General features: G+C 35.6%; 4 protein-coding genes across 4 annotated transcripts; 3 read left to right on the forward strand and 1 right to left on the reverse strand.

The window, feature by feature from the left end:
* Nucleotides 1-17,068: 17,068 nt before the first annotated feature.
* RHO25_005514 (uncharacterized protein) lies at nt 17,069-18,337 on the reverse strand (the record flags this gene model as incomplete). Its single annotated transcript, XM_023605079.2, has 1 exon — nt 17,069-18,337. One exon carries the CDS (start codon nt 18,335-18,337, stop codon nt 17,069-17,071), a length of 1,269 nt encoding a protein of 422 aa, XP_023460850.1.
* A 1,122-nt stretch (nt 18,338-19,459) lies between these two features.
* RHO25_005515 (uncharacterized protein) lies at nt 19,460-20,101 on the forward strand (the record flags this gene model as incomplete). Its single annotated transcript, XM_023605078.2, has 1 exon — nt 19,460-20,101. The coding sequence occupies one exon, from the start codon at nt 19,460-19,462 to the stop codon at nt 20,099-20,101; it is 642 nt and encodes a 213-aa protein (XP_023460852.2).
* A 119-nt stretch (nt 20,102-20,220) lies between these two features.
* RHO25_005516 (uncharacterized protein) lies at nt 20,221-20,867 on the forward strand (the record flags this gene model as incomplete). The annotated part of the gene is made up of 2 exons (XM_065602657.1): nt 20,221-20,531; nt 20,597-20,867. 2 exons carry the CDS (start codon nt 20,221-20,223, stop codon nt 20,865-20,867), a joined length of 582 nt encoding a protein of 193 aa, XP_065458729.1.
* A 44-nt stretch (nt 20,868-20,911) lies between these two features.
* RHO25_005517 (uncharacterized protein) lies at nt 20,912-22,234 on the forward strand (the record flags this gene model as incomplete). The annotated part of the gene is made up of 2 exons (XM_065602658.1): nt 20,912-21,442; nt 21,566-22,234. 2 exons carry the CDS (start codon nt 20,912-20,914, stop codon nt 22,232-22,234), a joined length of 1,200 nt encoding a protein of 399 aa, XP_065458730.1.
* Nucleotides 22,235-27,923: the final 5,689 nt, after the last annotated feature.

Raw genomic sequence — 27,923 nt, forward strand, 5'->3', positions numbered from 1 at the left:
GCCTTATATATAGTATATATATTAATAGCTAAAGAAGTATACCTCTCTAGTACTCTCTAGTATAGGAACCTCCTAGTACTACTATATTTATAATAAAGGTAGGTTTATAACTCCTTTTAATCTTAGGTATATTAGTTTATCTAATTAGGCCTCTAGAGCCTAATTATCTAATCCTTCTTTAGATTCTAGAGATAGTAAGAGGTTTAGTTAGTCTCTAAAGTATTATTAGCTAATAGTAGGTCTCTCTAGAACTTGCCTTATAACTATCCTAACTAAATATAACTTACCTAGTATAAACTAATCCTCTAGCTTTATAAGATCTTCCTTTAAATAGATAGTAAGTTCTATCTATATAGCTATCTTTAGGAGACTCCCTCTAATAGCCTAACTACTCTTCTAACTTTATCCTCTTCTACTTTCTAGTAGTAGAGAAATACTAGACTAACTCCTAGTATTATTAGACTATAACTTTTATTTACTAAGTACCTAGCCTAGGTACCTTATAGAGTTTATTCTCTATCTTTATATAGCTATATAGTATATCCTTCTACTTAGGACTAATATATATTAGATATTCTATCTACCTATATATACTATTCTTTCTACTATCTAGTTTATACCTATAAGACTACTCCTCTTACTTCTAACTCTTTTATAGCTTTAGATCCTACTATTACTTTTAAGTCTTTTACTAGAGTACCTTAACTCCTACTAGGAGTACTTACTATTATATTCTCTAGCTCCTAGCTTTCCGGCTATAATATAAACTCGGGCTTATAACCTATTAAATATAGGGGTCTAACCTGTCTAGTTATAGCAGAATAAGGCAAAGTAAAACCCCTCTAAAGTAAGTAGTTAGAGAGGCTTAGGTTGCTATCTACTATAAGCCTATAAAGAAATACTCTCTACTAAGAATTCCTAAAGCCTAAAGTACTACTTACCTAAGGCCTAACTATTAGATAGAGAGATATAGTATCTATAGAATCTTAAATCGTAATAATAAGTACTAATTAGACTAGAATTACCTCGGCTATAAAGTATTACTAGATTAGTATATAGCTAAGCTAATACTATCGCTACTAAATACTAGTTCGTTCTTAACGCTATTAGTACTAAACTACTCTATTTAGAGATACCTCTAGGCTCTTTTAAAGACTTTACCTACTATATAAATCGAGCTAAATAGAAGTTAGGATTAGAGTAGTTATTTAATTCTAAGAGAGAATAGTAATTCTAATATCTAATTAGAGAATTCGGTATTAATCTAGTTAGTATATTAATTCCTATAGTTTAATCTTAAGGTAGAACTAGCTATATATATATAGCTAGAATTAGTACTATAGTCTACTAGTACTTCTATTAGAAGTACTCTTCTTAGGATAAGACTATACTATAGCTACTTATACTCCTACTATTATAAATACTTCTTTCTTAAGTCTTCTTTAAACTCTAAGCTATACTATTATAGATAGCTTATTTAAGACGATTCTAGCTAATACTTATAAGATAGTAGAATATAGAAAGTATTATTATAACTTCCTACTTTACTCTATCTATATTTTAATTAAAGTACTTAAGTATATTACTAGCTAGACTCTTATATATATTACTATTACTTTAAACGAGCTATATTCTATAGTTTAGACTATTACTAATAAGCTAGTAATACCTATTTATTATATTAGTTATAGTTTTAAGAAATATAGAACTCTAGTAGCTAATAGAATCGAGGTATATATTATTAGTAGTATAGAAGATAGGCGTACGATATATAATTAAATTAAGATAGAACTATAGCTAGAGTATTCGATAATAATAATTCGTAGATAATTAAAGGAATATAGTTTCTATAAATATATTATAAAAGTAGCTCTATTCTTAGACTTTAATACCTTCTAGCTATAGCTAGAGTTTAGATAGTAATATTTTAATCTAATAAACTAGAAGATACTCTTTATTTTTAGTAATAGTACTAGATTTAGCTATAGTAGATAAACTAAGTTTCTTATTAATAGATATAATAGTAAAGCCTTTATATCTAAATACCTATAGCTAAAGTTTAAGCAAATTAAGATAGTCTTTATATTTAGTTTAATTAGTAGTAACCTTAAAAGTAAGCTCTAGTTCTTCGAATAGATATACTCTAAGGAAACTATTAATAGTTAGGTATTTATCTACTATATTCTTCTAATTATTATTAAGTTTATAGAGATAGTCTATATTACTAGTCGTTAGGAATTACTAGAAGCCTTTAAGTTACTAGTAATATAACTACTACCTCTCGACCTTACTAAAAGTAAACTACTAGTTTGTTTTAATAGAGCCTTAATTTATACTTTATCCGCTACTTATAGTACTTTTACTAATACTAGAATTATAACCTTCTTAGATTTCTAGCTACTAACTAGCTCTAACTTAAATCTAATTAAGAATATCTAGACTCTTATAAAATAGTAACTAAATAGAGACTATCTATTTCCTTCTACTAAGTAGATATACTACTAGTAAATCTAGTAGGTTTAGAATAAGCTAACTCTAGAGGAAATAGAAAGGATTACTAGTAGTTTTAGAACCTATTATTAACGAGTTATAGTAAGGTATAGCTAGTATACTAAGTACTATTAAATTATATTCTCGTAGGCACTCGTCGGATAGGTATAATATAGTAGAAGTAGAGATAATAAGTAGGAACTAACCGAGTTAATTATATTAGTTAGTTATAGGTTATATCTTACTTCTAAGATAGGTATTAGCTAGGTTATATAACCTAGTATTATATAACCTATATTACCTAATCCTAATCTCTAAAGTATCTCTTAGAATATCTAACTAGACTATACTTTCTAATACTCCTACTTAGGCTAGATAGTCTTCTACCTATATTCCTATATTTAAATCTATCTCTAAATTATAATAAGTTATTAGGTGCTATAGTTATATAGTTAGAGCTATATACCTAATCTATTTTAGTTTAACTTCTTAGCCTAGTATCGTAGGTACTATAGTAACGTTAATACTAGAGTATATACCTTTTATTTCTCCTCTAGGCTTTTCCCTTTTTAGACTATATATAGATTCCTAGATCCTAATTACTTATTATATATAGTAAGCTACTTCTTCTATAGTATAACTACTAGGCTTAGTTTTATATATACTATAATATCTCTAATATTATAGTATATATCTTTTATTAATTATCCTAAGGTCTAGAGTTTAATCTATAGTTAGAGTATAAATCTTTTACCTTTCTCTATATAAGCTAGAGTTGTTTTATAAACTCCTAAAACTATAGCCTATTCTTTAGTTTAGTTAGGCTATTAGTAACTATCTCTTTTATTAGAATATATTCTACTATAACCTTCCTCTACTACTAGAGATATCTAATATAGTTATATATAATATTAATATATTTAGATCTCTTATAGGTATATATATCCTTAATAAGAGTTAAAGCTATCTAATTGTCTCCTATAATTTATACTAGCCTTAGTTCTCTTACTATATTAGGATACGCTTTTATAGTTAGTTAGAATAGGTATTCTTCTACTAACTCTATATAGTCTATCTCTCTTAAGAGTACTACTAGGAACTAAGATTGCTTTATATATATATTTATAGCTATATACTTAGCTTCTATTATTAATATTATAATAGACTTTTGCTTCCTACTTATCTAAGAAACTAGAGCTTTATAAAGGAAGAAGATACTTCTAAGAATTAAGATTCTATCTACTTTATCTATTATATAGTTAGAGTCTAAATATCCTATTAGGCTTCCTCTATTTCTTCTAAATATTAGTTCTAAGTCTTAGGATAACCTTAGGTATCTTACTAGTTTCTTTAGAGCTTATATATACCTCTTAGTTAGATCTAAGATATATAAGCTTAACCTTCTAAAAGAGAAAGTAATATCTAGTCTTATTATAACTATAGACTATATTTAGGTACTAGTTTAGCTTTAGTAATCTATCTTATTCTCTCTCTTATTATATAAGCCTATTAGTTTTAGGCTATTATAGCTATCTATTAGTAAGAGAGTTAGGTTAGCTATCTTCTTAGTTATTCCTAGCTTTATAAAGTTCTTCTAAATAAAGTATTCTTAATTAAGCTTTAAAGTTCTAGCTTATCTATCTCTTATTAACTTTATCCTAAGGATTTTCTCTAGTTCTCTAAGATATTTAATCTTAAATACTTTGCCTAGCTATTCCTTAAACTAATATATATCTTCTAGCTTTAGTACTATAATTAGAATATTATCTATATAAGTTAGGATTAGAATATTCCTTTCCTAGTAGATAAGAAGGTATAGGTCTACTTCTAATTATATAAACCTAATCTATTTTAACTTTAAGATATAGAGTTTGTTCTAGTTTCTTACTACTTACTTTAGTCTATATAAGCTTCTTAGGATTTATAGGACTATATTAGGTAGAATCTTAACTCCTAGTAGTAGAATTATAAAGATTTCTTCTTAAAGTTTGCTCTTAGTAAATATATTATTTATATCTACTTAGTAGAGTTCTAGATCCTTCTTATAAACTATAGCTATAAATACTCTTAAGGTATTATACCTAACTATTAGTATAAAGGTCTCTTAGAAATTAACTCTAAACTTCTAAAAGAAACCTCTTATAACTAGTCTTACTTTAAACTTCTTAATAGCTCTACTAATTAATCTCTTTATATTAAATATCTACTTAGATATAATAAGGTTTGCTCCTTTAGATAGAATAACCTTTATCTAAGTATTATTACTTCTTAATATAGTTAGTTCCTTTTAGACTATATCCTTCTATATATATCTCTATTTAGAATTCTAAATTACCTTTTTATAGGACTTTAGAATAGATACCTCTTATCTCTATATAGAGACTTAAGGAGCAATTACTATAAATATAGACTCCTAAACCTCTAATAGAGCTTCCTAAGTCTACTCCTATTCTTAGCTTTAGACTTAGCTTAGGAATGTCTTATAATACTTAGTACTAAGCTCCTCCTTCTATTTATATTCTCTCTATCTCTTCTAAAGTACTTATTTTATTACTATACTATAAGCTTTTAGCTCTAGGCCTAGTCCTTTATCTAAAATAGATCTCCTTCTCTTTTAGCTATAGATTTAGTCTTAGTTCCTCTTCTAATCTCTATTTCCTTATAGGTTCTACTATATAATATTTAATCCTTTTGCTTTAGAATATAGTCTCCTACTAGTACTAGGACTAGCTTATCTATTAACTTCCTAGCTTAGCTTAGGTAGTTTAGTAGTTCTACTTTTCTCCTACTAGAGTTATAGTTCTCTAGAGTTTTCTTCTTCTAGATTCTCTATTCTCTAGTACTTCTTCTTATCCTTTAGTAGAGATAGTAACTATATAAAAAGTATTTAGCTAGAACCTATAGGTTTAGTTACTATAGCTATAAGTATAGTAGCTATAGAAAGTATAACTACTATTAGCTTCTTTAGAGGTCTACTAACTAGGTTTCTAATAGGTATACTACTTACTTAATTAAGCTTAGAAATATTTAGCTCTATATCTCCTTCTTTCTTATACTTAAACTAAGTAGTAGTATTATAGGCTTTAATAGCTCTTATATTAGGCTCCTAGAAGAGCTATATTTTAGTAGTATTAGGAATATACCTAATAAATATAGTATCTTTGCTTCTATTTATTAGTTTATCTAATCTTATCTCTACTAGCTAGGACTTAGGATCTATATAGACTACTACTTTATAACTCTAAACTCTAAAGTATAATACTAAGAGTTAAATACCTAAAAAGGCTTCCTTAGATAATACTTTAAATCTATTAATTTCTAAGCTATTAGGAAGAGAATTTCTAATAACTATATAGACTACTAAGGCTTCTAGCTAGAATTTAATAGGTATATAGATATCTTCTAGTATTACTCTTATATAGTCTTTAGAGATTTAGATTAACCTCTTAACTACTCTATTCTAGATAGAGTTATATACTTTAGTTATATAGAAGGAAATTCTATATTTCTTCTTCTACTACTTTAGTATAGTAAGAAGCTCTCTTACTCTATTACTTCTTATAATCTAGAGAGAGTTTCCTAATTATAGCTTAGCTTTTACTTTCTAGTCTTTAAGGATACTTAGTATATCTTCTTTAGACTTTATTAGGAAAGTCTATTTCTTTCTTAAGAAGTTATTAATAATCTTAAGCTACTAGTTATATTCTAATCTTAAGATAAATAAAGAGCTATAGATATTAATAGAAACTAGAAATAACTTTTAGAGTTTCCTTTTAGTCTTTTTCTTTTTATATTTCTTTATTTTTACTAAGAAATATACTCTATAAAGTTAGTATTCCTTTAGAATAGGAATCTAAGCCTTTAAGTTAGATACTTTATATAGGTTTCTAAGAAGACTTTCTCTAAAATATATAAGTCTCCTATACTAAAGCTTCTACTATTCTTAGATCTTTTCTTAGGCTTTAAAGATATAGGCTTTATTCTCTTATTTTTAATTAAAGTATAATATTATAAGCTCCTATAATATATTATTAATCTCCTTAATAAATAGTACTTCTTCTAATAGTTTTATCTAGATAACTAGTTTCCTAGATAATAAAATAAGTATAAATTTTAGTAGTTAAATACTATACTACTAGCTAAATTAGCTCTAAGAAATAAGATTTACTCCTAGACTAGGTATAAAGAGAATATTCTTAAGAATAATCTATTTTCCTCTTTTCTTATCTATTACTATATTTCCTATATATATAGCTATTAGATAGCTACTCCTAATCTTAATCTACTTTTTTTTCTAAAGAGGTTTTAGTTCTCTAAAAAGTAATTCTTAGTTAGTTATATATAATAAAGTATAGGAGTTAAGTAGCTATCTTAATAGTATATACTTACTTTTTACTTCTATAGTTAAGTATTATAGTTCTACTCGCCGAAGGGTCGACTAACTAATCGGAGTCGGGTAGATATAGTAGCTAAATATAGTACCTATTAGGCAGACGCTAGGCACTCTACTACTACTCGCTCTATACTCTATTACGCTCTATAATAGAGAGCGCGAGAGCACTATAGAGTAGATAGCTAAGGACTAGCGAGTTTTATTTATATTTAGTAGCGATAAGTATCGCTTCTCTAGATAGTTATCGTATATAACTTACTATTCTATCTTACTAATTAGAATTAAGTAAACCTTCCTACTTTATTACTTTCCTCTAGACTACCCGATAAGCTTAAATCCCGATCGAGCTTAAGCTTCTACTTAGTAAGATCTTAAGTTATTAGCCTAGCGTAGATAAACTTAATAGCTTTATACGCTCTTAAGGATATCTACTATAGAAAGCTCTAGAGGGAATCCTACTCTTAATAAAGCAGAATCTAGCTATAGTAAGCTAGTCTAGGCCCCGAGACCGACTCTACTAGATAACTCCGACGACGAAGATAGTAGACTAAGATTAAGAAACTTTAAACTAGCGAAGCCCGACTACTACTATAGAGATCGAAATAAGTTCGACGATTAGGTTAACTAAATAGATATATTCCTTATATTTAACTCTATCGAAGGAAATCTTAAGACTATCTTTACTAGTACGTACCTCCGAGGTAGTATATAGAACTAGATTAAACTCTACCTTAAGGTCTATCTAGATAGCGAAGAACGTTAGGATCTTACTAGTATATTTAGAGACTATACGACTTTTAAGATTAAACTTAAGGAGATCTTCGGATCTTCTAATAAAGTAACCTAAGCGATTAGAGTTATCTAGTACCTTAAGTAACGTACCTTAGTATCCGAGTATATAGTAAAGTTCGAGGAACACTTATAGGTAACTAGATAGGACTAATAGGCGTTAATAATAATATTTAGATATAGACTTAAAGACTCGGTTAAGGACTAGTTAATAAACTACGGAGGAATACTCGATACTCTAAAGAATTTAACCGAAGCGGCTATTAAGATCGATAACTAGCTCTACGAGAGAGCTCTAGAACGTAAGTACGACTCTAAGGTTAGAGGAACGGCCGAGTTTACTCTAGACTATAAAAGGAACTATAGATACTATTCGAAGCTAAATAACTAGTTTAATAAACTATACTATAGACTTTAACTAATAGAACTTAACGTAACCTAGAAAAGTCGTAGAATTAAAAGAAAAAGTAAGCTAAAGAGTAGGCTAAGTAAGAAATAAAGTAGCGATAAGACTTATTATAACTATAGTAAACTAGGCTACTTCGTAAGAGATTATCGTTCTAAGAATATAGTATAGCTATAATCTATTAATATAATATAATAAAAGGAAGAAGAACGTAGAAGCTATAACGATAATTAGTCTCCTAAAGAAGTCCGGCTTCTAGGTATAATATTCTAGAAATAAAAGAATAAGGAAGGAACCTCGGAAACTAACTAACTTATACTACTCGAACGACTTAACCGATAAATAAGCGAGATCGAGAACGAGATATACCTCCTTATCTTAAAGACCGGACTATAGTTAGACTAAGAATATAAACGATTTAAGGAACTAATTCGATAGTATAGTAAGATAACTAGTAAGCTCGAAGCTCTAAGAAACGTAATAATCGAAGAACTTATAATAAAATAGACTTTCGGAATAATATAATAACGAAGTATCCTAATATAGATCTACTAGGAAGAACGTTATAAATATAGAAGCCTTTACTAGCGATTCTATTATAATAATATATACTAAATATATATCTCTTCTAAGAGGGAGAATAACTTCTTTCCGATCGAACTAATTCGAGAAGAAGATCCTCTAATCTAGTAATACGATAATAGAAGTAGACCTCTATCTATTCTAGAGGAGCTATAAGAGCTAGTACTATACTTTAGACTTACTAAGGAAGAAACTAACGAATCTTATTACGAGAACTAAGAAAATATCTCTCCTAAAATTAACTCCGAGAAGAAAGAATAAGACTCGTCTATAAATAAAGAAGACGTATTAGAAGAATTATTTAAGAAGGAATTAGACTCGGATAACGAAATTATAATATTTATATATACCTAGGTAGGAATTATATATAAAGTTATACTATTCCTAGCTATATAATAAGAAGATATATTTCTAAGGATTAGTAGGAAACGGTACCTATACTCTACTAAGTTCGATCGTATACTTAAGGAACTACGAGTTAAGCTCTAGAACTAACCGAGAGTCTCTATATAGTACGACTTTAGGTTACTTATATAGGAACTCGTTCCTATCGGAAGTATAATTACGCTATTTAGATATATTATACTAAGCGAAGAAATCGTACTAAACTTAGTATAAGAAAGTATACGCCGAATCTCCGAATAATATACTAAGATATAATAATATTAGTTAATATATACTTATATTAAAATACTAGAGGAGAAAGCTATATACGAAACGATTAAATATACGTTATACTAGATCCGAGAATAGTATAGGATATCTACTATCGAGACCTAGTCGAGAAAAGGATCGACTCTTAAGAAATAAGTATCTAAAGAGAGTTCTATAATATAGAAAGCGCTTAAGTATTAATATTAGTCTTTTATACTAATATTACTATTAATAGATACGAGGTCTAAGCTATAATTAATTCCGGAGTAAGCGGGAACTTTGCCTCTAAATTATTTATAAAGTAATATAGAATAGCTACTTAATCGAAGAACGAAGAGTATAAATTAATCGTAGTCGATAGATTATTATTACTAAGTATAGAACGAGAAACTATTCCGTTACTACTTACTATCTAATAGTACTACGAGGAAATTATCTTAGATATTACTAATATAGCTAGTTATAACGTCGTACTAGGTATACCTTAGTTAAGAAAGTATAATCTAATTATTAATTAGAGACGAGGAGTACTTAGGTTTAAATAATATAATTACGTTATCGATATTAACTCTATATAGCGATAGAGTTTACTAATAGATAAAGCTAGTAGATAGATTAACGAAATAATACTCTAGCCGCCTAGAGCTACGAAACAATCGAGCCTAACTCGGATAGTTACTTATAATAGTAAGGAGGATAACTAAGTTATAAGAATAGATAGAAGTAATATACTATCGAAGGATATAGCCTCGGTACCTACTATCTCTAAAGAGTATTAAAAATAGACGAAACTCTTTAAGAAAGTAGAAGATATTACTACTTTACCTAAATACTAAATATAGGACTACCGGATTAACTTAATACTCGGAAAGGAGCCTCTATTCGAGCTACTATAATATAAATCTAAATATACGCTCTAGGAAGAAGATAAGTAGCTATATAAAATACTAGCTAAGAGCTAGATACGGAAATCTAAGTCTAGTATAGGCGTACCTATTTTTAGTATTCTAAAGCCTAATAGGAAGATACGATAAGTCCTCGACTATAGGAAACTTAACGATATAATAATAAAGAACTAATATCTATTGCCTAATATTAAGGAATTATAAGATAGACTTACTAGATTAGACTAGTATACGAAGATCGATCTATAAGACGTATTCTATACTATCTATATAGTAGAAGAAGAGGAATAGAAAATAGTATTTCGGATACGCTATAGACTCTATAAGTTTACTATTATACTTATAGGATTAACTAATACTCCGGCCTCTTACTAGAAGATAGTAAATAATATTCTTAGAGACTTACTCGATAATTATATTATCGCCTATATAGACAATATACTTATATATACTAAAGGCTCTCTATCGAAATACGTTAAAGTAGTCTAAGACGTCCTCTAGCGACTTATAAACGTCGGATTTAGAACTATATCCGAAAAGTACGAATTCTATAAGAAGGAAGTTAAATTCCTTAGATTTATTATTAATACTAGAGGAATTGTAATCGACCTAGAAAAGATCGAATCTATTAAGATATAGCTAACTCCGAAGATAGTTAAGGATATATAGTTATTCCTTAGACTAGCTAACTATAATTAGAAGTTTATTAAGGACTACTCTAAGATTACTATACTACTATTAGACCTTATAAAGAAGGACTTTAAATAGAAATAGGAATAGCAATATTAGAAAGTATTCGATAAGCTAGTATAGATATACTACGAAGCACTAGTACTAATAATATTTAATACGAAGAAACTAGTCTTTATCGAGACTAACGTATCGGATCTAGCTATAGGAGTATACTTTATATAGATATATAATAGGAAACGATACCTAGTAGCTTATTACTTAAGGAAAATATTACCTATAGAATAAAACTATAATATCTATAATAAGGAACTACTAGCTATTATTATAGCTCTATAATACTAGAACTATTATATAGAAGGAGTACTAGAACTAACGATTCTTTCTAATTATAAGAATCTAACCTACTTTACTACGACTAAAATACTAACCTATAGGTAAGCCTACTAGTCGGAACTACTCGGATAGTATAAGTTCGAAATCTACTATACTCTAGGAAAAGAGAATAGTAGATTAGACGCTCTAAGTCGAAGAGTCGACTATATAGAAGAAAAAGAACTTATATAGTAACGAGTTCTTAAAGCTAATCCCGATAGAAGCCTTAGTACTAATACTTAGGAATTTAATAATATAATACGAATCCTTAATAATACCGAGAAATAGTTCCTAATACTATAAGGAAAATACTAGATATCTAAAAACCGAAAGGAAGAATATATACGATAATATTATAACGATTTCTTAAAAGAATACCTAGGAGTAACTAAGACTATAGAGCTTATCTAAAGAAGTTTTAGCTTCCTATAGATATAATAGAAGATACTTAAGTATATTAAGCGCTACGAGTATTACTAAAGAAACAAAGCAGAACGATACGCTAAGTATAGATATATATAGTTTAGAACTCTACTATAATAACTATAGGACGAAGTTATAATAGACTTTATTATAAAACTCCTACTATTAAAAGATAAAGTTACTAAAAATACGTTCGATATAATTATAGTTATAGTCGATAGACTTACTAAATATATATACTTTATACTCGTAAGCGAAAAATATATAGTAGAACAGCTCGGATACCTCGTAATAGATAGGCTAGTACGATATTACGGATTCCTTAAAATATTTATTATAGACTATAATAAGCTATTTATATTAAACTACTAGAAAATACTAGTCGGAACTATCGGAATTAAATATAAACTATCTATAGCCTATTATCTAGAAACGGATAGATAAACAGAAAGGATAAACTAAACTCTAGAATAATATCTACGATACTATATTAACTATATATAAGATAATTAGGTTACGTTACTCCCTATAGTATAAATAGTACTTAATAACTATAAGTCGGAGACTATATAGGCTACGCTATTCTTTTCGAATTATAGGCAAAATCTAAACCTATTCGGAGCTCTATATAGTTATTTCTAAGCTAAAAGAGCTATAGTTATAGTATAAGATATAAAAACTATTTATAAGGAACTCGAGAACTATATCTAAGACTTATAAATAATAATTACTAAATCTAGAAAAAACAAAAGAAAAATAGTATATTAACTTAAGAAGAGAGATAAGGTCTATCTTCTTATAAAAAATCTAAAAATAAGAAAGAAAACTAAGAAACTAGATTATATTAAAGTCGGACTATTTTTAATTAATAGAGTTAGAGGACTAGTTAACTACCGACTTAAACTACTAAGAGATATAAAGATCTACCTAGTATTCTATATATTACTATTAGAACCTACCGACGCCGAAACTCTATACTAAGAAATATTTTACTTCTAGCTAGAAGAAGAAAATAAGTTCGAAGTCGAAAAGATCCTAGAACGAAAAAGTTAGAAATACTTTATTAAGTAGAAGAGATACTCCGAATTAGATAATACCTAGGAACTAAAATTAAGCTTTACGAATTGTCGTTAGCTACTAATAAAGTTCTACTAATAATAGAAGGATCCCGAAGAGAGAGAAGACTCTAAACCTAGAAATCTAAGGAGAAATCGTAGCTCTCTTAAGTATAAAGTCCTATATTAGAAGCGAAAGATAGAAGTCTTTATTAACGTTTCTAGACCTAGCCTCGTACGACTCCTTAGCCTCTAAGTTACGAATATTTGCCTTCTCTACTACTAAGGCCTTATTAGTACGACTATTAATAAGATCTATCTATTTCTATAACTGCTCCTTATAAGTATATACGATATCTAAGGCCTCGCGAACCTTATCCTACTTAGCTCGAGCCTTCTTAATCTACTTTAAAAGCTTCTTCTTTTAGCTAATTAAGCGATTAAACTCGGAACGAGTTACTTTAATATTATACTTAAGATTATAACGATTATACTTATTATACTAACCCGACCGAATATATACCTTATAGACCTACTTCTATAACTAATAGTATAAATAAGCTTAAACTATAACTTCTCCGAAGACGTCGATAAAATCTATATAACGTTTTCTCCGAATTATACTTATACCTAGAAGTATATCTAGAAAGAAAAGGAAGATATATTCTAGAAAACGGAAACTAGGTAGACGAGTTATAAAGTTAGCTTAGGACGAGCTAAGCTAGAAGAGGGATAGTATTATAGTTCTACCTACCGAAGAGTCGACCGACTAATCGGAGTCGGGCAAATATAGTAGCTAAATAGAGTACCTATTAGGTAGATACTAGGCGCTCTACTACTACTTACTTTATACTCTATTACGCTCTATAATAGAGAGCGCGAGAGTACTATAGAGTAGATAGCTAAGGACTAGCGAGTCTTATTTATATTTAGTAGTAATAAGTATCGCCTCTCTAGATAGTTATTACGTATAACTTACTATTCTATCTTACTAATTAGAATTAAGTAAACCTTCCTACTTCGTTACTTTCCTCTAGACTACCTAATAAGCTTAAATCCTAATCGAGCTTAAGCTTCTACTTAGTAAGATCTTAGGTTATTAGCCTAGCGTAGATAAACCTAATATTAAGTATATAACTTTATTAATATTATTATTCTCTAATAGAAATTAAAATACTTTAGATACTATAGAAGGCTCTATATCTTCTTAAGTAGTATATACTTTCTTAGAAAACTTCCTTAAGATTTATCTTTTCTTAAGGAATTAGACTTTTAAGTTAAGTTTCTTTACTATTTCTTTTAATACTTCTTTATCTAGTAAAGATCTTCTCCTAAATATACTCTCTCTAAGTAGTATTCTTCTCTTCTCTACTCTACTAGTCTATCTTAAGTTAATAGTTCTCTTAGCTTTATTAAAGTATAGATACTTAGTAATATCTCTAAAATACTTCTTCTTATAGAGATAGTATTTTAGCTTTATACTTTAGATTTCTCTTCTTTTAGTAAATATTACTATTTCTTATAACTAGTATCTATACTATATTAACTTCTCTACTTTAAGAAGTTAGAGGATTTCTTTAGAGTTTAAGTCCTTCTAAGCTTAAATAGTCTATCTTATACTCTTATACTTAGCTAGGAGTATAAAGAGTAGATACTTAATCCTTATATTAGGAGTCTTATAGTATAACTCCTTCTAGTTAATCTCTATAATCCTCCTTCTAAGATTACTAAAGTAGACTTATAATTTCCTAATTATATTTCCTAGTTCTATTTTAAAGGTTATAAATTCTTAGATAATAGCTATTATATATACCTATTAGACTTTGCTATATTTCCTATATAGCTTTATCTAGATATTATATACTCTTATCTTATCTATTACTTTATTTTAGTTATCTATATAAAGACTTTCTATTAGAATATAGATTGCCTTTATATTATCCTTCTACTATTTTAGGCTAAACTCTAAAAATATAGTACCTTTCTCTTTACTTAATAAAGCCTTAGATACTTTAGATTTAGCTAGAGTAGGTACTAATAATCTCTTTAAGTCTAAGATTATCTAGAAGATTTCTTTTTCTCTAAGTATATTCTCCTATAGCTTAAACTATAGTCTCTAGTTCTCCCTTATTAGAATTAGTATTCTCTTCCTATCTAATTTACTTATTAAATCTATTTCTATAAAATTAAATAAATAAATCTAAACTCTAGAAATATAAGCTCTTTTAATCTAATTAGTAGCTTCTAGATTTCTACTTTCTCTAGTTACTAAGACTCTTCTCTCTTAGCTAAGATATCTAAGAACTCTTTTCTTTTATAGAAGTTAGTTAGGTTCTTAGGTAGAGAACCTCTAAAAGATCTACTTTCTTAGAAGAGTACTACTAGCTAGTTCTAAGGTATTAGTAGTACTTAGTACTTAGGCCTAGTCTTATCTACTTAAGTACTATAGTCTAAAGCTAATTCTTTCCTCTTTATACTTCTTTAGTATACTTCTCTTTTATAGTAGAGTATATCTTACTAGGCTTTTCTCTATCTTACTTACTCTTTAGAGACTTCTAGCTTATAACTAGGATTTTCTAAAGCTTTAAGGTAGTATAGATAGGATATACTTCTAGTCTTCCTTATACTCTTTTCCTACTTCTCTATCTAGTTAATACTATAGGTCCTATAAGAGGTAATACGTATTACTTTAAGAATAAGAAGGCTAACTCTTTCTACTTAGAGCCTCTCTATAAACCTAGGCTTATAACCTATTAAATTATATTCTTATAGGCACTCGTCGGATAGGTATAATATAGTAGAAGTAGAGATAATAAGTAGGAACTAATCGAGTTAATTATATTAGTTAGTTATAAGTTATATCTTACTCCTAAGATAGGTATTAGCTAGGTTATATAACCTAGTATTATATAACCTATATTACCTAATCCTAATCTCTAAAGTATCTCTTAGAATATCTAACTAGACTATACTTTCTAATAATATCTACTATACTTTTATATATCCTTCTTCTTACTTCTCTTTCTCTTCTAACCTCTACCTAAATATACTACGCTTCCGACGGCTCTAAAGCTATAGACTAAAAAGCCTACCTAGGCGTAAACTCTATATTTCTAGATCTCTACTATAAAAGCTCTAATAGCTAGCCGAATATCGATCTCTACTTATTAAATAGCTTTTATATAAGTACGATAGTAGAGTATTTATACTAAGGTAGCTATACGAGTAAGAACTAGTTAGGATATAAGAATAAGTATATAAGTTATAAGTTCCTACGCCTAATATTAAGTATTATAATAGCGCACGCATTAGGAAATAAATTGTTAATTAATAGATTTAGTAGTTTATAGAGCCGACTACGCAGTTATAATACCTTACTATACACTACAATCGGAGAATTTGTATTGTTGCGGGTTTATTAACGATACGCGGACACGAAGTTGTTGCTCGAATCGCGAAGGGTATGATTTTTCGGCTAATGGGGCGCCGACGTTTTTGGGGCCTTTGAATACGACGATGTTGGAGGATGGATCGACATCGACGACAAGTGCAACTACGAGCACGACGACGACGACGACGAATGATGATAATGGGACTGAGGTTCAAACGGTACAAGAGACTGTTACAGTTACAGCTTCAGCTTCCGGGACGGATGTGGATTCGGATACTGTTAAGCGAGGAACGGCGATTGGAGTAGGAGTCGGTTGAGGGGTGCCTTTGGGAATTGCATTGGGCACGATTGCGTGGTTATGGGCACGATTGAGGAAGATTGAGAACGCGAAACAACAAGCGTTGATGGGAAACGCTTCTGCAGTCGCTCTGGGCGAGGGTCATGCGCCGGCTGGGTGGAGAAGTCCTGGATATGTCGACAGTCCTGGCTCTGAGCCTGCGGAGCTTAAGCCTTCGCATGCGATCAGCGAAGTTTCGAGTGAGAGGCGACCAGTGGAAGCACCGACGGAGAGGATGTAACTGGCTCTGGGGAGAAGAGGATGATTGAGAAATGCAACTGCAGTGAGACGCTGGACCCGATCTTAAGAGGACACGAGAACTTGAATTTGGAGCTTCACCAATATGCTTCGATGAAGTGCGGAATATGTGGCTGCTATCACGGGAAGCACAGTCTTCCAGTGTCTTCCAGCGATCTCAGGAAGCCGACAAGATTCGACACTGAGGTCTATTCCAAGCTCAATGTATAGACGACCTGCGTTAATATGGCCCATCATCCAACGTTCGTCGAGAGATCGTAATTCGAGCGTTTTGTCCAACAATGAGAATGCGCGCACTTACGTGCTTGTTCTGGCCATGCTCAGCGACCATAGGCCTCCTTCGGGAACGCATCCCACTCCTGCTCATACTTGTACACACTCTTCCCGGACCACCTCGGACCAGGCCTCCGCTTCCCAGTAAACTCACAAGGTTCATTGAACATGCTGTGAAAGACCCCGTACACGCCACCCTTCCCATCGAACTCAATCTCGCCAAAACACTTCTTCCCGAAACGAAGAGTATTGTCCCAGCTGTCCCTCGCGCGCCAACCAAAGGTCAGCTTTCGATTGAAGTCGATCTCGTCCATTTTGACGACGCCGGACTTCATGGCGAGCTCGAAACCACCCCAGGTGATGCCCGATTCGACGTTGACTTCTATGAAGAGTCGGAGATTTGGTTCCTCGTTGGGAAGTTGTTCCGTGATCTGAGGGCAGTGGATCGAGTAGACTCCGGTGATCTCCCATTTCTCGGGAGGCATGTCGACTCGGGTGTCCATGGCATTTTCGTCGAAAAGGTAGCCCTCGTGCTTTACAGTGGAGGATGCTGGTCGCATGGGAGTTGCTTTGGGAGCTGCAGGCTCCGACTTGACCTTTGCTTCTTTCTTAACTGGCGCTGCTTTTGACTTGGTAGCAGGTGTCGGTCTCGAGTCGGACGCGGAGCTCTGGAACGGGTTGTCGTTGGAGAAGGAAGCCTTTCCAAGCGGCTTCTCGGAAGTCTTCGGCGTTGCTGGAACGCTCGATGATGCTTTGATTGCATTGGTAGCAGCAACTTTCTTGGGCGCAGCAACAGCCTTAGTCGTCTTAGTTGTCGAGTCGGTCTTCTTCTGCTTCTTGGTTGCCACGGCATCACCATGGTCAATGTCGATTGACACATCGCCGACCCGAACCGAGACCTTCGTCCTCTTGGAGCTCGATTCCATCTCCTCCTCTCTACCGCGCTTAGTCGCCTTACCGCTAGGCGTCGAATTCGATTTCGTAGCCTTCCTCACAGCGGCAGCATACTCCTTCTTCATCTGCGCTTCCATGTCGGCAAGATGCGGCGGCTGCGTCTTCAATTTCCCTTGAGCCAAAGCTTGCGACAACCTGATCTTGGCAGTGTCTTTTTGTTTACTGCGTTGCAAGCCATAGTGGATTAGTTGTGCTTCCCACCTATGGCCTACTTGATCCTTTGCGACATTCTTGCCATTCAGGAGAGCTTTCAATTCGGACTCGGATGCTCGTGGATGGCGCTTGAGCTCGCCGCCAACGTCTACGAGCAACACGTCGCGATAGAGAAACTCGCCGCGCACCACCGGCGGGATGGCAGCCATTCTGTGATTGATATTCTGTTGTCCGCTGTCTGGAGGGCAGTGGGCGGTTGGTTCGGGTGGCCGTGCCGGGGCAGGGAGCTGGACTTGGCACGGAAAGCTCTGGGACTGAACTTGACTTTGTCCCACAGCAACAACAACAACACTTCGACTGGAACCCCAAAATCTGCATTCATTCACGCCTCCGTCAGACAGTGACTTGCGCCGAAAAATCGACCAGATCCGATCAGCTGCACCCAGAATGCGCGAGTCATGAGCGTCCGTCGCCGAAGAAGGCGAAGTCTCGACTGACCGCACCAATGGCCGAAGCGCATTTCGGATCGGGTGCCTGTCTCCCTCTCTTCATAGCATCGAGGATGAAAGTTGTGGGAGGGCATGGTCAATTCTTGCGGTTCTTTCGGACGGTACTGCATGTGCAGTCCCACGCCTTGGCTTCCAATAGGGTTGGTTCCTGGAAGACTTCTGCTTCTCCTGCTTCTCAGCACCCATCAACCCAACTCTTTCCAGCCGCCAATACTCATCAGCTACTGCAGATGACACCTTCTGGATGCCGATGGCCTCTCACATGCTTGGAAGGGTCTCTGTCGGAACCTCAGCACTGCGGCCTCAATCGGAGTCGAGCGCCGCATTCCACCCTACCTTCTGTTAGAGTAAGAACACCTCACTCCGAGCACATTCACACATCTCTATCAATCCAAAGGCTATAGCTGTGACTCCGAGGGAATTACTTGCAGCAAGCTCAGGCGCCTAGCTAAGCTCGATGAGCACTTCTCATGGCTGAGATAGATGTAATCCCTGGTGAACATGTCTTCTCCCGCAAATTCCGAAAGGCTCTGCTCACTGGCCTCAATATCGCCGCTGTCGCAGCGCGGAACGCTTTCAGAGAGTGTGCATCCACGCACTAGCACCATCTCTCGTGAGGTGGGTCGACTTGGTGGCCGAGCCCACCTTTCCCTAAGCACGACGGACTCGCGTTTCACGCGTACTCCACAGACCTCTCCCAAGCTCTACTGGCTCTACGGGAGCCGCTTTACACGAGTTATCCCATCTCCTGCCGCATCTCAAGCACTCCCGATCTCACCGGAGTCGTATTTCACACGTTCTCCTCCTGATCCACCAACGAAAATGCCTGCTTCACTGAGAAGGTCAACCAAGGCAAAGTCCAGAGCTCTGGCCGAGCTGGACGTAAACACGGCTCGAATGCCAACGAGAGAGCCACTCAGGAAGCGCAGAAAGACCACTCCGTCCCCGGTTGAAGCTGAGCTCTCGGAGGCCGGCGAAGACGAGACCTATCGACAAGATGCAGAGCACCCGGAATCCGACGATGACGATGATCTGATTCAAGATCTTGACACTGAAGAAGTACAAGAGCTTACTGCACCGCCAAGATACGTGAACCTGCTGGAGCAGAGAGAGCTTGTTCACCTTAAGCCACTATGTGACATGCCCGAACCGAAGACCCGTGTACATCTCAGTCGTAACGACCTCAGTGCATTCAAAGTAATCAAGATAGCATCAGGTGTCCCATTCGACCTTCCAAGTCAGCGACGTATTCTCTATGGACTCATGGAAGACTCAATTGCTCAGCATTCCATGTCCAACAACCGGCCCATGAACCTCAGCATCATACAAGATCGCATTGAGCACCATTACTACAAGGAGATGGACGAGATGTTGCTGGATGTCGTTGCCATCGTGGACGACTTTTCCCTGCCCTCAGAGGCACCCAGACCGATTCTCTGCTTTAGCTCTACGAGAAACTCCTGAAACGAGATCAAAAAACCCAAGCTTCGCAAAGATACTTCTTTCGTGACGTCTCTTGCAAATGCTTCGAAGTGCGTCGCCAGCAGGCAACGGAGCAAGGATGCACCATCTTTGACCGGGAGATGCGAGACTCCATCCTCTCTAGATCGCCCGAAGAGCATTCGGACGCGTACTTTGCTCATATGGACCAAGCCACTCACACGGTCCTCGGAGAAGGGCCTATCACTGCAGAGACGTTGGTACGGATACCAAGCGTCACCGAAGCGGATCTGAAGAGCTTCGGAGTATACTTCAGTAGGGTGGAGCGCAACAGCGGCGCGATCGGATATGGTGGCAGTGGCACCAGTCTCAGCGTGGTTGGTCCACAGAAGAAACCAAATATGGAGTCGTTCTCGATGAGGATGTGCAAACCATTTTCCGGCCAATGCGTCACGTGCCGATCTCAGGCCCTCTGAGCGGACAGAACAGCTTTCTGTCTGAACGACAATGTATCTGCAGTGTTCTTGGCAGCCACTACTTCGAGCACGAGTACTCCCAGGACCTGACGAGCAAGGTTTTCGATGGCATACATCAAGCGGAGCTCATTGCTGACCAAGTCGCTAGTTGCGAAATGTGGACTGTCTTGCTGAACTCCCAGCCTGCAGTCACGCAGGAAGGAGCCGAGTGCGGTGGTGCTGCGCTCGAAGCGGCCGAGGGTCTAGCGTCGGAGCTCAAGGAGCCAGTGGAGATGAAGGTCACCCGTGTGGAAGAGAACGGAACAGAGACTTAGACTGGGATCGTCGTTTCTGGGCAATTGCCTCAAGCGGATACGTGATGGAGAGCCGTGTCTTGCGAGCCCATTTCCGTTTCGGACACATTGGGACCCCAGTCGACAAACTGCAGAAACGCGTCTTAAAGTTGATGCAGACTTGTCCCGAAACGGAAGATGGGAGCAAGTTGGGGTTCTGGAAGCGTCTTGTACTCGCGCAGGACTTGAGCCACCCTTGGCTGGAAGTGAACAATCAGCTCTGCATAAACGGATACATGAGTGACAGAATCCGCGCTGTTTGCACCAAGCGTCGCCTGAAAAACGAGCAAAGCGCGGCCGTAGTGCACTTCTTCTTCCACCTTGCTCCGGTAGTTATTGGCCCTCCAGGGACAGGCAAATCTCCACTGGTTGCCGCCATTAATGAATTGCTGGAAGAGTTCAAAATGGCTTACTGGATGTGCTCGGAGTCCAACGCTGCTGTCGATGTCCTGGCTGAAAAGCTGGCCAAAGAAAAGAATGACAAGCAGGCTGAAGGCTTTCTTCGAGTCTGGCCAGCGTTCAGCGAAGGGCACAAATGTGACCAGAGTGCAGTGGACGTGGGACTTAGCTGGAACGACTCGGGCGTAAAGTCCGATACAGACGATACCAGGATTCTTTCTCTGGAGCAGACGATCCGTCGACGCCTTACGGCGCTCGAGCATGGCCGCCTCGGCTGACAGTACTGGAAAGAAGGTGACCAGCTCCGCAGCTTCGGATCCGCTCACGATCAGCTTGCGAGCCCTCCTGAGGAAAACAAAGAGACCGATGGTGGGTACGAGGAATATCTCGAAGACCTGCGCACCAAATTCCACGATGCACTTCGTGCGCTCCAGGTCGGATATGCGGCAACCTCGAAGGGCATCTTGTCCACCGCAGCTGCAGCATCTAGACCATTTCTGAGACGCTTCAGGCCGCATGCGCTCCTCATGGCCGAGTCTTCGCAGATGACCGAGGCTCGCGCTGTCCACCCAATTGTGCTTGCCGCCCAGAGTAGACTGGACCGTGTCTTGATCATTGGCGACCCGAAACAACTACCGGCTGCAATATTCAGCCTCCGCAACATCTTCACAGAGTATGGCAAAATGGAACGTCTGATCAGTGCAGTACTGCGGCTGATCACCTTGGCGGAGCAATACCGTATGCATCCCAGCATCAGCTCTATTATAAACTCAACTATATATAATGGCAAGCTAAGAGACGGCTCGACCGTTCGTGCACGAGAACACGACGCGGGATCTCAAAACTTTCTGGCGCAGCTGGCTACTCGCAGTAAGACGCTGTTTAATACGGCAACATCCTCTATTATAATCTCCCTAGAACGCCGCGCAGACTTTCACTTCGGTTCTTAGATAATATAGGGAAGAAAATCGCAGTATAATATGCAGACAGCTATTATAGTCTTGCGTATAATCTTCTAGCTTCTCGAAAAAGGGAAGTTCGAGTACGAGGATATTATTATAACTATATTCTATAGGGACTAGAAGCGCTTATTAGAGGGCATCCTTGCGCCCTTATATACGCGTATTCGTATCTAGACTATAGATAGTAATAAAAGTAAGGAGGGCAGAGTCTATATTATTAACTATACGATTCTAGATAGCGTAGTAGGCGAAAATATCGGAGTTTTAGGCACCGACCTACGTCGATTTAATATTATACTATCCCGAGCTTAGATTACTCGTATCGTTATCTACTCTTCGGCTCTCTATAAGAGTAAGTATATAAGAGTAAATACTATTATTAGCGATAGGATATAGATAAGTACTCTACTACTAAAGAGGTTAGACTTTATATTTATAAGCGTAGTCTCCGATCTCTTACGCTATACTAGTAAGCCTAAGGTTAAGATAACGCTTCTAGCGAGTATACTTATACTAATTAAGAGAACAGAACCTCCTCTAAAGAGATATTATACCGATATAGAAGTATTTATCTCGAGTATAGGAGAAGTAGGCCTCGATATAGCTACTACGCGACCGATACCTATACGTATAGAGGCTATAAGTAGGACTATACTAGCTACGACTATATACTTATAGTATATAGTAGATAGAGATAATAAGGACGATATAAAGTAGTTATTATATACTATAGACTTAATAGAGCTTATAAAGCTAGTAGAGTAGAAGTAGTCGTAAGTAAGTATATATATACTTAGACTTATATTAGTAATTTACTTTATACGAGGCTAGCCGTAGGGTACTATTTACTTATCTCTAACTTAAATATAACCTATATAGAACCTAAGCTATAGTAAGGAGTCGAGGAGCGCTTCGCTCGTAGTAATAATCGAGTCGTTATATCTAGTAGAAGAGAAAACGAGAGATAGACGCAGGCGGGCGATAGTTATAGGCGTATATATATTATAGCTCCGTTATAATATTAGCTAGCAAATAAGGTCCGATCGGCCTATAGGCTTCGGCTACTCTAAAATCTATAACTACTTCTACGCGTTAAGTAGACGAGAATATACTAAATATATTTGCTATCTTATTCCTATATAACGACCTCCCGATCTCTCGCTCGCTCCTCGAAGTAGCTACTCTTCCTTTTAATATTATCCTTAAGAGTTATACTTCGAGTATTCTCTCCTATATTACTACTAATTAACGCGCTACTATTATAGAGAACTATAATATATATAGGCTTTTTTGGCCGGAAATATATTCTAAGAATCTCGTAGAAGCTACGCTAAAGATATAAGGCTCGTAGCTTAGGAGACTAGGCGAGTCTAATTTCTACTTAGAAAAAGCTTAGAGCTAAATTCGTACTATAACGAGACTATATTAACGAAAATACCTAAGGAGGAACGCGCGGAAGTATACTATTATTAAAACTAGCGCTACGATATATTAAGACTCGTACTACCTAGTAGAGCATATAGTCGGTTCGAGGCTTAGATTAAAAGTTCTATTCCTTCTAGGTAAATAAGTCTTATAGGAGTTCGATATAGCTATCTTTAAAATTAGAAAAACTAAGGTAGAAATAGACATTACGTCTATATATATAGTTTTATATTAGCAGAATCGTAGAATAGCGGAAGTATAGTACTAGAGGAAGTATAGACGTTTATAGATAGGTAGAGGATAGAGTAAGAGAATAGAGTAGTAAGAGTAAAGAGTAGAAAGCTTTCCTTACTTACTTAGTCGACTATACTACGCGCTATAGGCCTTCTTATATACTTTATTACCGCGTACTAGAAGGTTCTACGTACACGTAATCGCGTACGAGTACTAGGCAACTCTAGGACTAGTAATACTAAGAATAGAGCCTTATAGAATAGCTTAGAATATTATAGAATATCGATTAGAAATCGATATTCTATAAGGTTCCTTAGACTTCTAGAAGCTAGTCTAGAAGGATATCTATAGAAACTTCTAGTTAACTGCTTACGCAGTCGCCCTAGAGGTTTCTAGAACCTTCTAGCCGAAAAGGGTAGTTAGATAGGGGCACCCCCGGTCACCTTCCGTATTAGGAAAGTGTTAGGTTAGGTTACGTAACTTAGGGGGTAGTAGGTAGTAGTCACGTAACCCCCTAAAGGGCGTTGGGTGCTAGTTACGTAATCGTGACCAAACACTCCAAAAGGGTAGTTTGTAGGGTACCCCCCTGTCCACCTGCCTAATTAGGAAACAGGGTCTCTAGGATAAGCTAAGCTTACCCTTCTAAGACGCCCTCCTAAGATTAGCTTATCTAGAGCCTTATAATCTTAGTCCTTACGGCGTAATAACTCCTATTAATGCCTATTATTATCCGCGGCCGCGTATAGTCTTCTTAGACTATAAATTAAGGCTATAGGAGTAGCTTTTAGAAAAAGGTCCGAGCTTCTTCTAAAGCTTCCTTTAGAGTCTATAGATACTTAATGTCCTATTCTTACTAATTCTAATACGATTACAGGCGTCCCTATAACGCTAAAATAGCTATAGGCGATAAACTTATAGACTAGGATAATTAATGCGTACTATACTACTATTATCCTTAATATTAAAGCTATATCTAGTGCTAAAACTACTAAAATCTCTAATTCTAATCTCTTAACCTAGTAATCGCGAATAGAGCCTAGTCTTAAATTCTAAGACTTTTCTTCGAAATTTCTTAAGCATTCTAAGGCTATTATAAGCCTTCTAAGGGCGTATAACTAAGCATTCTGATCGCCCTAAGCTAATATATCTCCCGATTAATGCACCTTATAATAGGTCCTCTCTTAATCGTAAAAATAAGGGACCTTCTAGGGCTTTAGTAAGGATATCTACTACTTACTCTTTAGTAGAGATCCAAACTAGCTTAATTAGCCTGTTCTCGTTAGAATCGCGTACAAAGTGATATTGTATATCTATATGCTTTGATTTTGCGTGGTGCTCGGGGTTATTAGCTAATTCTATAGCCGAATTACTATCGGTATAGACCGTAATCGCCCTATCTTCTAGCCCGAGTTCCTTAAGTAAATCTTTAAGGAATATAGCCTCTTTAGTAGCCTCTTTTAGGGCTATATATTCGGATTCGCAGCTAGAGAGGGCTACGGATTTTTGAAGAATAGAACGCTAACTAATAGGTGCTCTATTAGCTAGCAGAAACACATACCCTGTCGTAGATTTACGCGTAGTATAATCGCCCCCCCAATCTGCGTCGCTATATCCTCTAGGAAGAGGCGGAGATTATGCCTTAAATACTAGCGTTTTATCTAGACTATTAGGGTCGTTTAGATACTTCTAGATCCTATTTATCGCTTTAAAATACGTAGAATCCGGATTTGATATAAATTTAGCAACTTGGCCGACAGCGTAGCTTATATCTGGCCGTGTTTTAGTTGCTAGGTATATTAGAGACCCTACTTGGCCTTGAAATTCCTTAATTTCGCCTATAGAGGCTTGGGTCCGAGCTTTCTCTAGGCGTACGCCCTGTTCTGCAGGCGTAGAGACAGGCCTTAGCCCTTTCTTATTATATTTCTCTAAGATCTTAAGTAAATAACCCTTTTGACTTAGAGTTATTACTTTATTAGGCCTATCTCTAGACACTTCTATGCCTAGATAGTGTTTTATAGGGCCTAAATCGCTAATCTCTAGATGCTTAGAGATATTAGTCTTAAACTCTTTAGCTAGACTAATAGTAGAGCTAAATATAAGCATATCGTCTACGTAGTACGTAATATAAACGCCTGTCTCTTTATTAAGGAAGGCCGCGCTATCCTTAAGTAAAGGATAGAAGCTATACTTTGCTAGTATAGATTTTAAGTGCAAGTACCACTGCCTACTAGCTTGTTTTAAGCCGTATAAGGCAGAATTTAGGCGACAGACTTTATGCTCTTGTCCCTTAACTATAAAACCGGTAGGCTGCTCGACATATAGTTCCTTATCTATAGGACTATTCGGAAACGCGAGTTTTACGTCTATTTGCTCGATTTCCTAATCGTAATACGCTGCTAAATAGAATAGAGCACGCTAGGTTTCGGGACGGCACGTATTACTAAAAGTATCGTCGTAGTCTAGGCCTAGTACCTGCTTAAAACCCTTAGCAACCCACCTACTTTTAAACTTAATAAGCTTGCCGTACGGGTCGCGTTTTGTCTTATAAACCCACCTGCCTTTTACGGCAGTACGGCCCTTAGGTAGCTCGACTAGATCCCAGGTTTTAAGCTTATTTAAGTCGTTAATTTCCGAGGACATAGACGCTAACTAGTGGTCTTTATTAGGGCTATTAATCGCCTCGGTATAACTCGTAGGATCGTTGCTATTATTACTAGCTATAAGGGCATAGAGGCTTAATTCGTCGTCTAAGCCGTCGTCTTCTAAAGTTCTAGTAGGACGAGAACTCGTAATATCCCCTAAAGTAGTTTTAGGCGTCTTAGAAACTGTCTCTAAATCGTCTACTAGCTCGTCGCCCTCTAGAGTATTACTAGAAATACTAGTAGATCTAGAATCGTCGTTTCTAGAACTAGAGTCTAGTAGATTATTAGGCGTATCTAGAGAGATTTGATTTTTGCTACTAGAGGAAGCTTAGACCGGGTCCGAGCTTACTCTAGAATTTCCAAGCGAGACAGTCGATTCTAGAGGCGTTTCTTCTCTATTCTTAGAAGGTTTATAGTATTGCCCTTCTAATATAGTAACGTCTCGCGCCCAAACTACCCTCCTAGACTCTAAATCGTATAGCTTATAGATATTTGAGTCGCTATACCCTATAAGAATCGCTTTCTTAGCTCGAGTATCTAGTTTCTTAGCTTTTACTCGAGTATAGTAAGATATAGAACCGAAGATTCTTATATTATCTAGATTAGGAGGTTTATTATATCTTAATTCGTAAGGTGATTTAAAGCCTAACGACGAGTACGGTGTTCTATTATATAGGAATATAGCCGCTTCTAAAGCCTCGCCCCAAAACGTCTTAGGAAGCTCCGATTCTAGTAATAAGGCGCGTACTTTGCCTAAAAGTGTCCTATTAGGTCGTTCTATAAGCCCGTTTTGTTCGGGGTTATAAGGGCTACTAAGCTCGTGTTTTACGCCACTATTCTGAAGTAGAGTTTCTACTTTAGAGCTAACGAGCTCTTTCGCGTTATCGCTTTTTAAGACCTTTAGTCTAGGACGTTTATTACTAGAATTCGAGTCGGAATTCTCGGTACGTAGTTTAAAGTCTTTAAAACACGAGAAAGCTTCGGATTTTCTAGAAATCAAATTCGCCTCTATATACCTAGTATAATTGTCGATAAAACTAATAAAGTAACGATACCCTTTATTAGTAGGAGGCTCTATAGGGCCGCAAATATCGCAGCTTACTTTATCTAGATAACTCTTAGCTTTCTCGGTTATAGCGCGACTTATTTTACGAGTATGTTTACTAGAAATATATACCTCGCACGTAGGGCTTATATTCTCGGCAGATACCCCTAATCTTTTAAGGGTATTATCGCCTATATGCCCTAATCGTTTATGCCAAATATCGGCGTCGCTTTTAGACTTTAAATAGAGTGCCTCTTCCTTTACTTCCTTAGAGTAAGAAGTAGGAATAGAGATATTTAACTTATAGAGCGATTTATTAAGGATTGCCTTA

Source organism: Cercospora beticola, chromosome 3 (assembly GCF_033473495.1).
Source record: "Cercospora beticola chromosome 3, complete sequence".
Lineage (NCBI taxonomy): Eukaryota > Fungi > Ascomycota > Dothideomycetes > Mycosphaerellales > Mycosphaerellaceae > Cercospora > Cercospora beticola.